This window comes from Camarhynchus parvulus, chromosome Z, assembly GCF_901933205.1.
Source record: "Camarhynchus parvulus chromosome Z, STF_HiC, whole genome shotgun sequence".
In the NCBI taxonomy this organism is placed as follows: Eukaryota; Metazoa; Chordata; class Aves; order Passeriformes; family Thraupidae; genus Camarhynchus; species Camarhynchus parvulus.
In genome coordinates this window covers 61,590,855-61,606,147 of record NC_044601.1, presented here as the reverse complement: position 1 = coordinate 61,606,147, position 15,293 = coordinate 61,590,855, and the positions used below count along the sequence as shown (strand labels likewise).

Genomic DNA, 15,293 nt, shown 5'->3' with positions numbered 1-15,293 from the left:
GAGCATCCTTCTATTGATCTATGAGAAGGACTTTGGGATGCAAACCCAGAAGGAATACTTCAGGATTTAGGTAGACAGATTTAATCCCTCCACATTCTTCATCCTGCCCTAAATCACAGCTCCAGAATGAAGAACCTCACAGCGAGAGCCGCCATGAGCACTCACAGCTCCTTTATTGCTCCTACTTGGTGTTGCAGACTTGTCTCCCAGCATGGTGAATACTGAACCCTCCTGAAAACATTCAGTGCCTTTAATTTGTGCTGTGGCATGGGGCAGCAGCTCCCAGGCTTGTCCCTGCTCAGCCCATAGCCCCACAGTGTGCTGGGCTGTGACTGTGTGCTGCCATCTGGGGCTCTGGGTGCCTTCCTTTCCCACATAACATGTGTGCACAGGATTCTGGAAAAGCAGTACCAGGGCTGAGTGAGGGGTGGGAAGTGCATGTCAGCAGGCAGAGACCTTCGAGTCAAGCCTGGTAGCAGAAGGGATTAGTGGGTACGGGCTGTTGGGTGATTTAATTGTGTTTTCCTTCCTCCAGTGAGTTTGCACCATTTTTCTTAACTTGCTTAGCCCCGAGGAGTTTTTTAGTGTAACCAGTATTTATGGAAAGCTTTTTGCTTTGGTGCCTCACAGGGAGTCACTGGTGTGCAGAGCAGCAGCCGTTTCACAGCCCCACAAGCCATCCCTTCAGTGCCTGAGTGCTGGCATCCCGAGGGCCATACAGGGGTCACAGGTGGATAAAAAGGCACCAGCTGAAGTTAATTCAGTGCTTTGTGGTTTTGTATTTCAGCAGGGTCAGGAGAGCCCCACCAAACCTGGTGTCAATGTAGCAGGCGTCGTAGGATCACAGGCAAGGAGAAAAACCAGAGCCTAGCTCTGATGAAAACATCTCTCCTGGGCCAGTCATTTTATCTGCTTTGGGGACTTCTTCTCCGTGTGTAAGACAGGGAGAACTGTGCTCTCCTCATTTGTCCCACTCGGTTGTCAGATCCTTGTGGCAGGAGCTGTATCTTGCTGGGTGCCAGCACCAACCAGTGGATGGCAGGCTGGCCATCCACAGGGGGCTGCAGGCACTGTGATGGTGTGAATGCTGAGGAAAAGCTGCCTCCATCCCCTGTGCTGGAATCCTGTGCTTCCCATGAGGGGCATCTCCATCAGGGAGTAAAGCGCTGGCTGCCAATCTGTCCTGGGCAAAACTGATGGAGAGGATTCTCAGGGGAGCGGTTTTCTGTTGGACGTTAAATCCCATCAACATCCAAATGTTTTACAAAATTATATTTCACTGTCAGGGGAGATAAAAAAAGAGATGAAGCGTAGTTGAAAGAAAGTTGTCTTTTGTCTGCACTTTGTCTTTTTGGTGTTTTTCAGAAATGGTTCGGTTCCTCACTTTGAATTGACACCCCCTTCCCCCTTAAAAAACCAAATGTTTTACAAAGCCTTTGGTACAACTCAGTATAGAAATTTTGAAAAACAACCCTAAAACACATGAAAATCTATGGTTTCCTTCTGAAGGAAGGAACTTGGCAGTTTTGGTGGATTTTTTTCCTCTTTAACAGAGAATATTTGTAAATTTTGGCTGTCGGCCCGGTGGAGGCAGAACAGCATTTTCAACTTCGTGGCACCCTGAGCCTGCCCTGACCCTGCCAGAGCTGCAGAGGGGCTGCCAGCACGGGGTCCTGAGCAGCAGGGGGAATCTCCTCTGGCCCATTCCCGCTCCCGTTGCCGTCTGCAGCCGCTCGTCCTGGGTGGGCTGCAGGGGATGCTCTTATTGCTGTGCTCCAGTTTTTCTCTCCGTAACCTCAAGCTGGAGGTGGGGGAAGCACAGCTTGCTGCTTGTAGCTGCTTTCCTTGCGTGTGTGCATAGATTTGCACTGATTTTCTCTCCTTTAGGACTTTCTGGTATCCCCCCTTACAGGCAGAGCATGTGGTTGTTTGCAGGCTTCTACCTCTGGGCCATTTCCTCCTCCTCATTACTACCCTTCAGTCCCTCATCCCTTATCCTCTTCCTGATGGAGACAGTCTCTCACAGCCGACTCATTTCAGAGATGTTTTTTTCACTGCCAAAGCCAAGATTTTTCTCTCTCCCATTGCACTTCGTCTGGAAATGGGAGGAGGAAGCAGGTTTTGTGTTTGGTTTGGGATTTTTTTTTCAGTAATAAATAATTTCTGAATGCTGAAGAGGCAGGAGAGTGAAGCTGGCGTTAGGCTACATTGAAATACTCCATTTGTTCTGGGAGTCTTTCTCCGCCCTCCTCCAGAAATCTTCCTCTAGTGTTTAATTTTAAAGCAAGTCACTATTTTTTTTGTTTGTTTGTTTGTTTTCTTACTTTCCAGAGGAGATTCCTCTCTTATTTTGGCTTGTCTGGAGATTTCTATGTACACCAGAATTTTTTTCCTTGGCTTTTCTTTCCTCTTTGATTTCTTTTCGTTAGGGTTAAAAGCCCCAAGTCAGCAAGGTACTTAAACACATGCTCAAAGTTAAGGCCTTGCCTAAGTGCTTTGCTGACTTGGAGCCAAAGATATTTTCTCAAGTCCTTTAAGTGCTTCAGAACCTGAATTCAAAACGTTTTACAGAAATTCCAGATTTCAAGTATCTCTTGTGCTAATAATAGTTGTAATTCAGTACTGCCTTCAGATGACTGGAGCTTTGGATATGGCAAGCTTCTGAATAGTCTTACTTTCAGAAAACATGCCTCCCTAAAATCTTCTGCTAAAAACCCAAGGGCTCTCCAGAGAACAGGGCACACTTACTTGTATTTCAGTCAATGAAACATAACTGGCCTTTTAGCTGTTGTTTTGCAGTAAAACACTTATAGCTATTAAACACTGAAATTTAGGAAATAATGCACAATTGGTTCAAGAATGAATGTCTGCTCCTGAACTAACATTTGCTTATTATCCCAAACAAAGGCAATAAATAAAAAACCTGCACCAAACTGAAGACTCTCCGACATGGCAGGATCAGTAATTGGAGGTTAGGAGACGCTCTGAAAGGCAGACTGGGCTCCCAAAAGCAGCGCTGCTCTCTGCTTTAGTCAGATGGATGGCAACAAAAGTGGTATGGCAAGGGAACAGCAGTGGGTAGACAGGCAGGAAAAGGCTGTGTCAAAGAGGAGGAGAGGGAGGGGGAGAAGGAGAATGTATTTCTAGAAGCAGAGAGGCCTCGAATATCAAATAGAAATTGCAGCATGTTTTTTTGGGGCTCTGCATGATGAAGCCATGAGGGTTCTGCATGATGAGGCCGCCAGCCAGCCAGTGTGAGTTGCTTTGGAAATGCTCAGCTGCTTAATAAAGAGCATCTTCTTCACAGGTTTTGGAAAGGGTACTGGACATTGGCGCTTAGGGCACCAACAAGGGAGCAGGGCCAGGCAGGAACTAGCTCAGTTAACAAGTGCTTAAGGAGTTGCATGCTCCCTCCTCTGAAAGCACTCTGGGGTGCTGCTGAGAATGGGACCAGCCCTGCTGAAAGCTCCTGGCTCACTGGCCTCATCTTAAGCTACTCTGTCCTGAGGTGACGTGATCTCCTCTGAGCTTCTGCACTGTGCTTTGCAGATAGATGAACGGGATGTATCCAGTCTATGATTCTGTGATATGTGCACATCATTGTACTAATGATCTTCAGAGGTCGCTTCCAACCCGTTCCAAGGTTCTGTGATCTGCGCAGGAAGGCATGCAAAGGCTCTGTCTGCCTCAAAGCACTGAGTACTTTCAGTCCCCTGCTCTCTCATGGATCTACTTCTTGCTTCTGGGATCTTCCACGTAGTGTGCAAAAAACTCCGTCTCTCCTGCCTGCTCGGAGACAAATCCAAAAGACACCGCCACATTCAATAGCTCTCTGACTGCAGAGTAATTTGTAAATACTCACATAGCCTGTGGATTTATGGGGTTCCTGAATAATGCTGACCCCCAAGAGGAGCTCAGAAACCATTTGGGAACCACAATCCTGCAGTCATGACCTCCATTGTTCAGATATACTTTCCAGCCTGATTCAGCCCCAAGCTGGAGCCTGTCTCCAAGCTCTGCTCAAGATCCAGGAGCTCTGTCCTGGGCTCCTATTGTGTGGTCTATTAGCTATACTCAGTAATTTTTTTTGTGTCTCTGGTGTAAATAAAACTCTTCCCAGCGTGCCATGGCTCTGTTATGTGCCCATCTTTGCCCCCCACAGGTGCTCTGTGTGATGGGTGGGCTACAGCTCTGCTGGCTGTGGCACAGCTCAGCATGTGCAGGTGATCCTTTCCAGGCTTGGCTTTGCTTGAGGATCCTTCAGAGTGAAAGGCATCAAATGTGAATATAGTATCTTGCTATTACCAATGCAAATCCCGAGCCTTGTCTTAGTTCTTAAAACAGTCCCTACAGGGGAGAGAAGATGAGTGCCTTATTTTTAATACTGTTTTGAAATCAGTGCCAGACTCCAGATATGCAGGTGTTACTTGGAGGAGTGGTGGTGACTGGGGTCAAAAAACCCCTCAAACTTGGGAAAATGGTTCCCATTTTATCAGTGTATATTCTTCTCACTCCCTTCGCTGTGCTGCCCTGGTAGCAGCTCAGTTCCCCTGCTATTCTGTAGCCACATGCACAAAGAAAATCTTGGGATGGTGCAGGGGGAAGAAATCCCTCTTTTGGGAAGAAACAAGCCCTGTGGTGTAACCTTCAGTGGATGTACCGGAGGAGAGCAAAGTAGTGGTGCTTTTGTTGAGAGCCCCAGGGAGTGCCCTGTCCCCCATGTCTTGGTGCTATAGGCTGCACTCCTGTTTGGATTTCTCAGTCCAGCGTCGGTGATGCTTTTGAGTCCTGTCCCTGTGTGCAGTGCACTCTGTGCCTCCTCATTGTGGGGTTGAGCAATAATGAGGAGGATGTGCTCCCAGTATTTGTGATTAAAAAAGCAGTGGAGTTTTTCCATCCTCAGGCACAGAAGTTCATGTGTTAAGTTGTAGTTACCCCAGCTTCAAGCCCAGCTGCTGCCGATCCACCCAGGGGCGTGAGCATTACATCTGTAAGGGAAAGCCACTGGCCTACAGCAGGCAGAACCCAAGCCAACAGACAGACAGAAAGAGCCTGAGGGGCTGAATTTTAGAGCTATTAAATGATTAAATGCAAGGGGGAAAAAAGTTAATTTAGCATCGCGGTTGTGATTTTACACACCCAAGAGCCTGGAAATTGAGAGCTCTGCTTCTCACACAGGGATCGTAACTTGGCACTGCACAGATTGTACAGTATGTAAAATTAGACTGGAGAAATAGTAAATATGCTGCAGGGACCAATACTGTCTTGGCAGAAGGAGGATGGACTGAGTGGGACCCAACAGGTCTTTTACGCCTCTGACTTCCATAATTCTGTGGTAATAAAAAAACATTGCACAATGCCTGATGCTAATCCGCAGCCCTGATCAGGGTGAGACGGGAGCTGGGTTGTTATGTGAACAAATAGCAGTCACCCCCGGTGTATTTGAGTGGAGCTAGGCTGCTGTTTGAGGGCGGGCGTGCGGGCATTGGCAAACAGGGATGGGGAGATGTGCACTGTGCACAGGGCTGGAAAGGCAGGCTGAGGTCAGTGGGGAGTGAGGCACCCCTGTGTCTCTATCCAGCTCTGCCCCCCTCTCCCTCTCCCAAACCTCAGTAAATACAGGTGTCTTCACGCTGTTGCTGGACCACAATGAGCTCTTCTTGTGTTTACGGCCCTGATTTGGGCACCTAATTCTGAATGGTATTGATTTCCCCCTAAACAGCATTGAAAAGCCTGATCTAAGCACTCTTCTGTGGCTTAGAGTTATTTGTCCTGTCTGCATGAAAAAGCAGGACCAAAACACAAGCCTCTAATTCATCCATGGTGCTAGCACCAGTCATTTGGCAGCGAAGGTTGAAGATTCAAAAGAGCCAAGCTTGAAGGATACTGGTGGGATTTTCCTGCTGTATGCTGGTGCCCCTTAGTGCCATTCCCTCTGGTGTTCCAACACCTTTCCCTCCATACCACCCCACATGCTGGGGCAGCATGATGAAGTACAGGGAACTGGAGGAGTTGCTGCTTTGCCAAGCAACTGCACTTCCTCAAGATGAGTCATCTCAAGCTGACTCCGCAAGGCAGGCAAGTGGGCAAGGTCCCATCCAGCCTTGCCTTAGGATGAAAACAGTGTCACAGCTCAGCCAGTTGCAGCAAGGAGAGCACTCAGAGTCCCAGGGACCAGAAGAGCTGGGACAGGCATCCAAGTGATGGTCTTACCAAGATCTTCAGAGAAACAGATCAACACATGAACTCAGGTCCCCCCCTGGGATGCAAGACCCAAGCTTCCTGTGGAAAAAACCTAAAAAGTCAAGATCACCAGCCCAAAAGAATCCAGACCTCTCTGCTGTAGAGCTGCTGAGACAGAAAAGCACAAGTAGCAGCATCTGCTCCTGGTCCCAGCTGTGTCAACACAACATGATGCAGGATAGAGGTATCGACCATTGCAGATGGGTGCTCAGCAGCCTCAGCAGCCTCGGGCAGAGCTCTCTCCTCCCCTGAAGCCATGGGAAAGGACAGCTTCTTTGTGCTTTAGGCCCATGCATGGCTGAGGAGACTCTCTTAGGGAGACAGGATGGATTTGGTTGCTGTTCTCAGTTTTGCTTGACCCCTGTGACCAGGGTTAAGTTATGCTTGGGGCACCACATTGCTGTACAACTCCTACTACTCCCAGCGAGAGCTGGGTTTGATGGCATGCAGGAAAACAAGGCTGCCTCTAACACAGAGCCCTTCTGGCCTGCAGCCAGGAGCACTGCCAGTGTGGAGCTCTGGGCTGATGTGATTTGGCAGGTCTAGAGAGCTGCTAGAGAAGCCCTGTCCCAACATGGGTGTGGTGAAAAGGCAGCAGTACCAGGACAAGACACAGACATAATTAGGCACAGGGAGAACACCCTCTGCCCTGGTGAGATCCCACTCAGACCAGACCAAAGCAGTTGATTCAGCCAGTCTGATGATATAAGCAGAAAAATGGCACAAGTTACTTGTCTGCTAAGGCACCATTCCTCATCCGTCTACAGTCTCTGCCAGCCAGGGCTCCCCACTGGCCAGCAACCCAAAAGACATGGGGAGCTGCTGCATGCCATGGGCTGAGCCAGTGCTGCAGCAAGGACTTGGCCCTCACTTCTGCTGTGAGAGTGTGTGTCTTCTTCTTCCAGCAGTGGGTCTCTGTTCTGTGGTTTCCTGCTGGGTTTAGCACTGTGTTTTCTCCCCAGGAAGGTGCTGATTCTCTGCCACTGCACAGCCTTGCTGGTCCCTGTGCACGAGTGATGCAGGTGACACCATCCTGATGGTGCTGCCATCCTGTCTGCTCCTGTCACCTGGAGCTCGGCCTGGGCAGTGACATGTCAAGCTCATGGCAGGGCAGGCATCACACCTCCCCACTGCTGGACCATCCAGTCCAGGAGGGAGCCTGTGGGTTGGACTATCATTTGTGACAATGGAACATTTGATGGTAAAAGTGTCCCTTCATCCTCAGAGCATTAAGGCTCACAGGAGACGCACCAGCCTTGTGCAGCTGAGCAGCTAGAAGGGCCATGAAGGCCCTTGTCACCCCACCATGGACATCCCCAGCTGGGTTTGGGGTGCAGCTTCAGAGGGAGGTGAAAGGGGAGGCTGGTGCAGAGCTGGATCAGAACTTCTGCAGGAGCATCAGGGCTTTGCCAACACCCACAGGAGGATGTTTTGTGGTCACATCCAGGCTGAGGGAAGAGGTTTTCCTGCCCTGGATCCTGCCCTGAGCCAAGCATGTCAGAGGGGTCAAGTCCCTCCTTCACAACACTCCTAAAGCAAACCGAGGTCTGCTTCCAGGCTATCATGGTGTGATTGAGTACAAGTCCTTTAACACCCATCTGTTATCTCTTAATTAAAGTTTCTTTCTAATTATTTTTTCTTGTCAAGAGCAAAGCTGCTGACACCAGGGATTTACCAAAGTAGAGCAAACAAATGCGGTCTCTGCTTTCTGCAACTCTTCATTAATGGACAAAATTAACTTGGAACAGTCCATATCTTTGGCTACATCGATGATACTTAATTATGCTTGTTTCCTTACAAAGATATATCCAGTTTTAAATCACTTGTGGAAGAAGTGCCTCCTTAAGCATGAAATTTCTTCTCCTTGAAAGAAGATTTCTGCTAGCAATAAAAGCTCTGCAAAGATCAAGTGGCATCACAGGGAATGGCTGTGAGATCAAGAGTGTGCTTTGGGAAGCTGGTGTCAGGAAACCCCCTCCATGGCCAGGGGCTGGACTTAAGGGGCTGTCAGACTGCACAGGGGAGTGGAGCCACTGGCATTCCTTGGACACAGTTGGTGCTGCTCAGGCCAATGGGCAAGGGAGAGGCCATAGGATTGTGCCACTACCCTGTCCCGTGGCTGGAGAGGGCCAGGAACATCCTCCCACAGAGGCTGGTCAGGCCACCTCTCTGTCCCCTTGCCCTCTTCATCCTCTGGGGCTCCATGCTCATCTCCTCCATGGGCTGATTCATTTATCATGGGAAGCTGAGGAACAAAAGACCCTTCTGGTTTATATGCTTGGAAAGCTCTTGGCATAGCCCTGGCACTGTGTAAATATTAAATGTGTAATTTATTCTGTACACAAACAGCTAACTAGCTGCTGAGACAATTATTTGTGGCTGGTTTCTCTGCTGTGGGAGGGACATGTGAAGGCCACTGGGGTGATGTGAAGGCCTCTGTCCAAAGACATGTATGTAGTGCTCTGTCCCACTGCAGAAATGTGCTCCATGTCCTGTCAGAGAAAGTGGGCATCTGGCCTTTCTCACTGTGTTGGTTTCACCATCTGCAAAAGAAGGGCAGAGCCAGAGGCTGTGGAACTTGCAGAGTGCGCTTCCCTCTCCCCAGAAATGCTGCAGTGCCTTTCTTTTGCTCATTCTGTGCTTACACGAGCCACAAGCCTGCAGTGCATTTCGGCAGAGCGCTCAGAGGGAATATTTGTCCCAGTCTGCTGAAATCGCTGTGACAGCGAGGGTGGTTTTGGCCCTGTGTGTCTGCTGGATGTTGTCTTGCCACAGGCCCTGGCTGAAAGACCCCCATTAAAGGGCTGTGGTGAGCTCTGGTGCCAGGAATGCAAACTGTCCTCTCCACTTCCTCTGCTCACTGTTCCAATGACCCCTCAGGCATCTGGGCACAGACCCCCCGTGCCACATCTGTGGCTCCACACATGCCTGTGCCCATCAGCATTCCTGCCATGCCTGGCAGCTGCCCATGCTGGCTGGGTGGGAGCCTCAGCTAGAGCAAAGGCACAGGAATGGAGATGGGAGGTCCCAAGAGGACTTCTGCTTCTTCCTAGCACAGTGCATGCCAGGGCAGTGTTCACCTTTTTGCAGGATTTCCTTGTGCTGTTTCCTTTCCAGTTTTGATGTAGATCAAGATTTCATGAAGGAGGAAAATGAAGATGAGGTTTCTATTGGATTTCCAGCTGGATGGATTTGGGAAGCATAGAATATATTTCCACAGGCCCCATCTCTCAGCTGCTTTGTCTCATTTTCCCTCCACATCTCTCTGCTGGATTGCTGTCTGCTGTCCTGTTGGTCTCTGTTGCAGTTGCAGGACCTATCAAGCTGCCACTCATCATTGCTAGTGCAACAAAGCAGCTCACAGCTCATTTCACCAAGCTGCCCCAGGTTCATTACTAGAATGTGTATGTTTATCCCACAACTAGAAGCTCTGTATGTTTATTCCTGTCCTCCCTCCACTGCAATTTTGCAGAGATGTGGGTAAAGCTGTAATTTCTCCTATTGTGCATCACCATGGCTCCTTTCCAGATCTGGGACTTCATGCTGTGCCTGGCAGATGTGCTGTGCCTGGCAGAGGATGTGGCCCTTGCTGGGCTTGGATGCTGAGAGCCATGTTGGTGGTTGGGGTACAGCCCCTCTATGATGACATCACAGCCTTGTGATGTCACTTGACCAAAGGCAGCATGCTTTGGAGAAGCAGAGTGGTGCAGGCACAGGGCAAGGCAGCATCTTGAAGGTGTCAGTTCTAGCCAGTGATCACATCCATGTTGCTGGGAAGGAATCTTTGGAAGTGTCTAGTGCAGTGCCCCACTTGGAAGAGCTCTGTCCTCAGCAGAAGACCAGATCAGCCGTGGCTTTGTCAGCAGAGCCCTGACAAATTCCATGGATGAGAATCCCCCTTCTCTGTGGGTACCTGTCCCAGTGCTCTGTAACCCTCCAGGAGAATAAATTGTCCTCCTTGTCCAGCTCAAATCTTCCACCAGGACACTCCTGTCACCAGCTGATACCATGAAAAGGGCTGGCCCTGCAGGACAGGCACCATCATGGTCATTGATCCCATGGGTTACCAGTGGGTGACACAGTGACCAGGAGTGTGGACAAACCTCCCTTCCCTCCCTGTTCAAGGGAGCTGTGGAGCTCTGAGTGCTCTCCTAGCCTGCAGAAAATTCAGGGTCCCAGTAGAGCTCTGGTCGCTCCTGCTCATCCCCATCCTACAGCAGAGCTTCAGGCTTCTCCAGCATTCCAGGGGAGCTGTCCCCATGGGGCCCCTTCCCAAAGGGGCTGGCTCACGTCTGATGTCACTGTGGTTGGGTGAGACTCCCACACCTGGCATGGGACAAGGGAGGACATGAGGACTTGTGTCTGCTCCAGTAGGATCCTCATCAAACCCTGCTGGAAGAAATGCCTCCTCTGAAACTGTGCTTTGGGTTTCTCCTTCATCAGGAACCTTAAATCATTGCCTTGGAAAAGAGCATTGCTTTCAAAGACTTGTCTTCCAGAAATGGCTCCCTCAGCCCTTCTGGATGAACGCCAGTGTGTTTGTACTGTGTTCAAGGAAATAACTCAAGGTGACTTTTTTCCTCCCCAACTTAGTCCTTCAGCCATTAGCTATGGACAAGCTCTCAGCCACAGTCCTGAGAGGCAGAGCTGAGCATCCCAGAGGTTTCCCTCATCTCAATCCTTCTCTGGAAATAAGCACCAGGCAGGCAGGAGCCAGGCAAGGGTGGCAGGTCTGTGGATCCATCACTGCACTGAGCCTTTCTCCATGCAAGGCTGGTGGGTGGTGCAGTGGTGGGTGTCAGAGCTCCAGTGTCTCTGATAAGCAGAATTCCAAGTGTAAGGACAGGATAGCCAATGGTCCTGTGAGCCAACAGGAAACAGGAAGACAAAAGCTCTTTACCTTATTCAATAGAAGAAGTTAGAGAACTTGAGTAAGATGCTTGAATTCTTAATGAAACTCTGATATCTGTATTTGTCTATCCACACATGTGCCTAATCATCTGTCTGTCCGCCCGTTCATCATCCAACCATCCATCCACATCCAGAGCCATTCAAGTAGCCAGCCATCCACCCAACACCACTCACATTCACTGTCCTTCCATGCCTCCTTTCCTTCATTCTATCTGTGCCCATCCAGCCTGCCATCCATCTGTCTGTGGTTACACACATTCATCCATCCACTGTCTTCTTCCACTTCTGCCTGTCTGTCTATCTGGGCCTGTTCCAGCTACCCCTCCTCACACAGATGCTTCATCTTAGATGTTTTCCCCTCCTTCTGCCTGTCAGTACATTCTCCCAGCTTTTTAAAAACCCTTTAATTACACTTTTCTGGTCAGCACAGTTTCCCAAAGGTTTTCCATCTTTGGCTTGCATCCGAAATGGTCCTGGGGCATCCCACCACCAACTTACTCACAACAAACCATTTTTTCTTTGTCCTTAGCACCCCCTTTCCCAGCAGGGATAACATCCCTAAAGGTGCTCTATTCCTGTCAGAAGCAGGTGTCCTGACAGACCATCTGCAGGATGGCTGAGATCTGCCAGACACTCCTCCAGAGCCAGCCTTGCAGATGGGATCAGGATGTGGCCTTAGGCACAGGGAATGCTGGAGCATATCCATGTGGTCCCACCTACCAGTGGGACCCAGGAGCTGATGTCTGGAGAGGGAGAAAAGAGAGGAGAAGCCTTGGAGGTGCTTCTCCCATCTGTCTCCACTATCAGCTGCTTGCAATCTCCCAAGGCTCACTGGGCAGCTCAGTGTTTTAGGTCATCTTTTGCTGTGAATTCGTTTACACGCTGTTCCCCCCTCCTATGTTGACATCAACAGCATCTGATGGATATAGATTTCTGTAATTTAATCACAATTTGTGCAAAAGAAAAAGACCACTTTCTACTGCTTGTCTTCCTCCCCCTTATTTTATTAGGAGAAAGAGCAAGCAGTCCTTCTCTATTTGTCCTCTTCATGTCACTCGTCATTGCTAAGGTGTCTGTCACATCTTTGCTTGGTTGTCCCCTTTTATGGATGAAGGGTTAGAGTCTACTAAACCATCTTCACATGGAATCTGTTTCAAGCCTTAGCTGTTCATGTTTCCTTCCTTTGCCCTGCTTCCAGGGATACAGTGCTCATAACAGCATGGGGACAGGTTTGTTCATGGCTTTTAAGTTAGAGTGCTTTCCATTTTGGGTTTGAGTTCTTGGTCACCACTGGGCTGATGTTTTCGGGGAAGGGAGTGTGATGACTCCAGGGTGGGCTCCTGTGGAAGGTTTGGCACATTTGAAACCATGAGTGTGTAGTGTGTAGGGGAAGGAAGGCTGCATGCATTCCGCTGTGAGTTAATCAGCACAGGGTTACTGCCTGGTGGTCTGTACCATGGTGTCCTCCTGCAGCACTTTGGAGCCCAGATGGGCTTTGGCTGCCCTGACAGCCTCAGCAGCGCTCTGTCTTTTCTCTCACCTGACCCCTTTTACCTGTGAGTTACAAGGGTGTTGGGCAGATCTGATCCAGCTCAGATCTCCATCAGACTTCAGCAGTGACATCTTCTACTGCTCCATTTGACAGCTTGTTTTCACCTTTGGTCTTGTGATTTTAGCTGCTATAAATCCTCGCAAGGACTTTCCCCATGTGTCAGGGCTGCTTAGTTTCCTTGGAAGGCACCTTGTCAAATGTGATTTTGAAGCCCAGGAGAATTTTGAGAAGTGAACCACCCTTGTCTGTGCACAAAGGCTTGATGAAGCCTTGAAGGAGCCTCACCCCCATTCATCCTCCCGTCCTGCTTCACCTTGTGTCACGGACACACACTCACGTGGTTTTATCCTTGCCACATACAGCTCAGCACAGCCAAGTGTAGCAACACAGGAAATATTCAGTTGCTAAGGATCATTAATGAATGTCAGCTCCAGCTCCTGTCCAGAAACCTGAGAAAATTCAATTAGGCAGCTGGTGCCCAATGAGCTGTGTTGCCCCACTCTGTTACATCAAACAGCTCAGCAAGCATCATGTTATTGTGGAAAGAGAAGAAAACCCAGACAGGAGACAAACAGCACTGCATGCACCAAGCAGCTGTGCCTTTCCACAGCATAGCACAGTTAGTTTGCAATCCCCCTGCCTGATTTACTGGATAGGGAATTGCAAGGAGAATTACCTGCTTCCCATCTGCACTAGTAAATACGTGGAGTTTGCTGGTGACAAGTCCTGGGGCTATGTCATCTCTCTGCTGACACACGTGTTTGATTTGTGTCCTGCAACAAGTCAGCTGGACACACAACTGGCAATGCCTTGTGTGTCTGGCCATGCTGTGGAGTGTTTGGCTGGTGAACCACACGTGCAGCCCGGACATGTGTTCACCATAGCAAAGGTGAGAGGAAGCCATCCTGTGGATGGAGGTGGTCCATGATCCTCTGGTATTTGTCAGCTGGCCTAAAATAAATCGTGGCTGGGGACAGGAGCAGAACTTGGGCTTCACTGTCCACCAGCAAAGTGTCAGTCCACACCCCAGTCCTTCTCTTCCCAGACGGGAAGGTTAAGATCTTATTCCCAAGGCAACTGTGCTGAGGGGCTCTGAGCTCACCTGTTTTTCCCCTTTTCCTTCCCACAGAGAGCCACACCCAGTACGAGCGGGTAGGTGCAGACGTGACCATGAAGTGTGGCTCCATGGACTGGGACGCAGCCGTGACCTGGACAGCCAACGGCACCGACATCGACGAGTCCCACCTGAACGGCTCCTACCTGATCCTCAAGAACGTGGACCTGTCCCAGAGCGGCCACTACGCCTGCTACGAGGGCTCCTCCTGGCACCTCAAATACCAGACCTACCTGAGGGTGGGAAGTGAGTACCCCAGCATGCCATATTGAGGGGGACAGTCTCTGCTCCCATACAGAGTTCCCACAGACTCCGCTCCTGCCATGCCAGCCCCTCTACCTTCCATACATAGGGTTGTCTGCTGCACACTGCTGTATGAGGTCCTCATGGCATACTAATCCCAGCTGGAATCAGCCACTTTGTCCCAAGCTTTGGATCAAAGCTAGCAGGTTAAATGATACCTCAGGAATAATTTGAGAAGGGATGTATCTTCCTACTCTAGCCTTGTGACACAACAACCATCTCCATAGGTAGAAAGAGCTGTCGGACAGGATTGCAGTCAGCCAGGGGAAGCCCTGGCTGGGGTTACAGCAGCGTGGTTGTTTCAGAGGAGCAACCAAAATGTGTTGCAGGATTCTGGGTGCACAGGTGTGCTGGAGGACAGCTGCTCATTCCCCAGCATTTTGCATATCTCTGGCATGGGATGCTCTGATTCCCGGGCCTCAGCAGGGGAGATAAGAGTTGTGCTGCATTTCACATGATGCTGAGAGCTGATAGCAGCTGTGTGTTTTGAGGACTGCTGTGTTTGTACAGCTGATAGCAACTGTGTGTTTTTGTAGCATGGCGTGTGCAACTGGCAGCCGTGGGTGTCTGGGAGCACCAGCCGCCATAGCTGGCTGTGGGATGGTAACTGTGATTCCCAGCTGGGAACCCCACCATCCAGAGATGTGTCATGTAGGTGGCTGTATATTCCCAGGTTTGGAAGACACAGCAGAGTCTTTCTCTACTCCTTATATCACCTTCTGCACCTGGCATCAGAGCCAGGGTGGTGTTTCCATCCTAGACCATGCTCCAGGGACAGAAGGTCACAGGAGGGTCTGTGTAAGCCCTGAAGATAAAGCATAAGGGTTCACTGCACCCAGAGATTTGAATTTTAGAGATGCTCTACATTGTCCAACTCATTTAAGGTCATGTGGGATGGATCCTGGTGTCTGAGCCAAGGAGAAGGGATGCTGGAAGGAGCTGGAAGGCGATGTGAGGAGCAGATGAGGGAAAGCAGTCAGCACAGGGCAGGGTTTACACGAGTGAGCAGGTGTGGGGGCTGGGAGCATGGCAGAAAAAAAGGCCACTGCCTAACAAATGAGTCAGGTGCTTTTTAATTGCACTGTGCTCAGGAGGTGTTCACAGCTGGTTCAGAGCCAGAAAAGGCAGGAGCTGGGTCCAGTGCAGGCAGCCGCACAAGGAGGTTGTGCA

General features: G+C 49.9%; 1 protein-coding gene across 2 annotated transcripts in view; it reads left to right on the top strand.

The window, feature by feature from the left end:
- CNTFR (ciliary neurotrophic factor receptor) overlaps window positions 1–15,293 on the top strand; it is a 200,830-nt gene that overhangs the window by 130,598 nt on the left and 54,939 nt on the right. For both annotated transcript variants that reach the window (XM_030969396.1, XM_030969397.1), the window contains one exon: window positions 13,836–14,066. In XM_030969396.1, coding sequence (XP_030825256.1) covers window positions 13,836–14,066 — 231 coding nt within the window. The remainder of the gene's footprint in view (window positions 1–13,835; window positions 14,067–15,293) is intronic.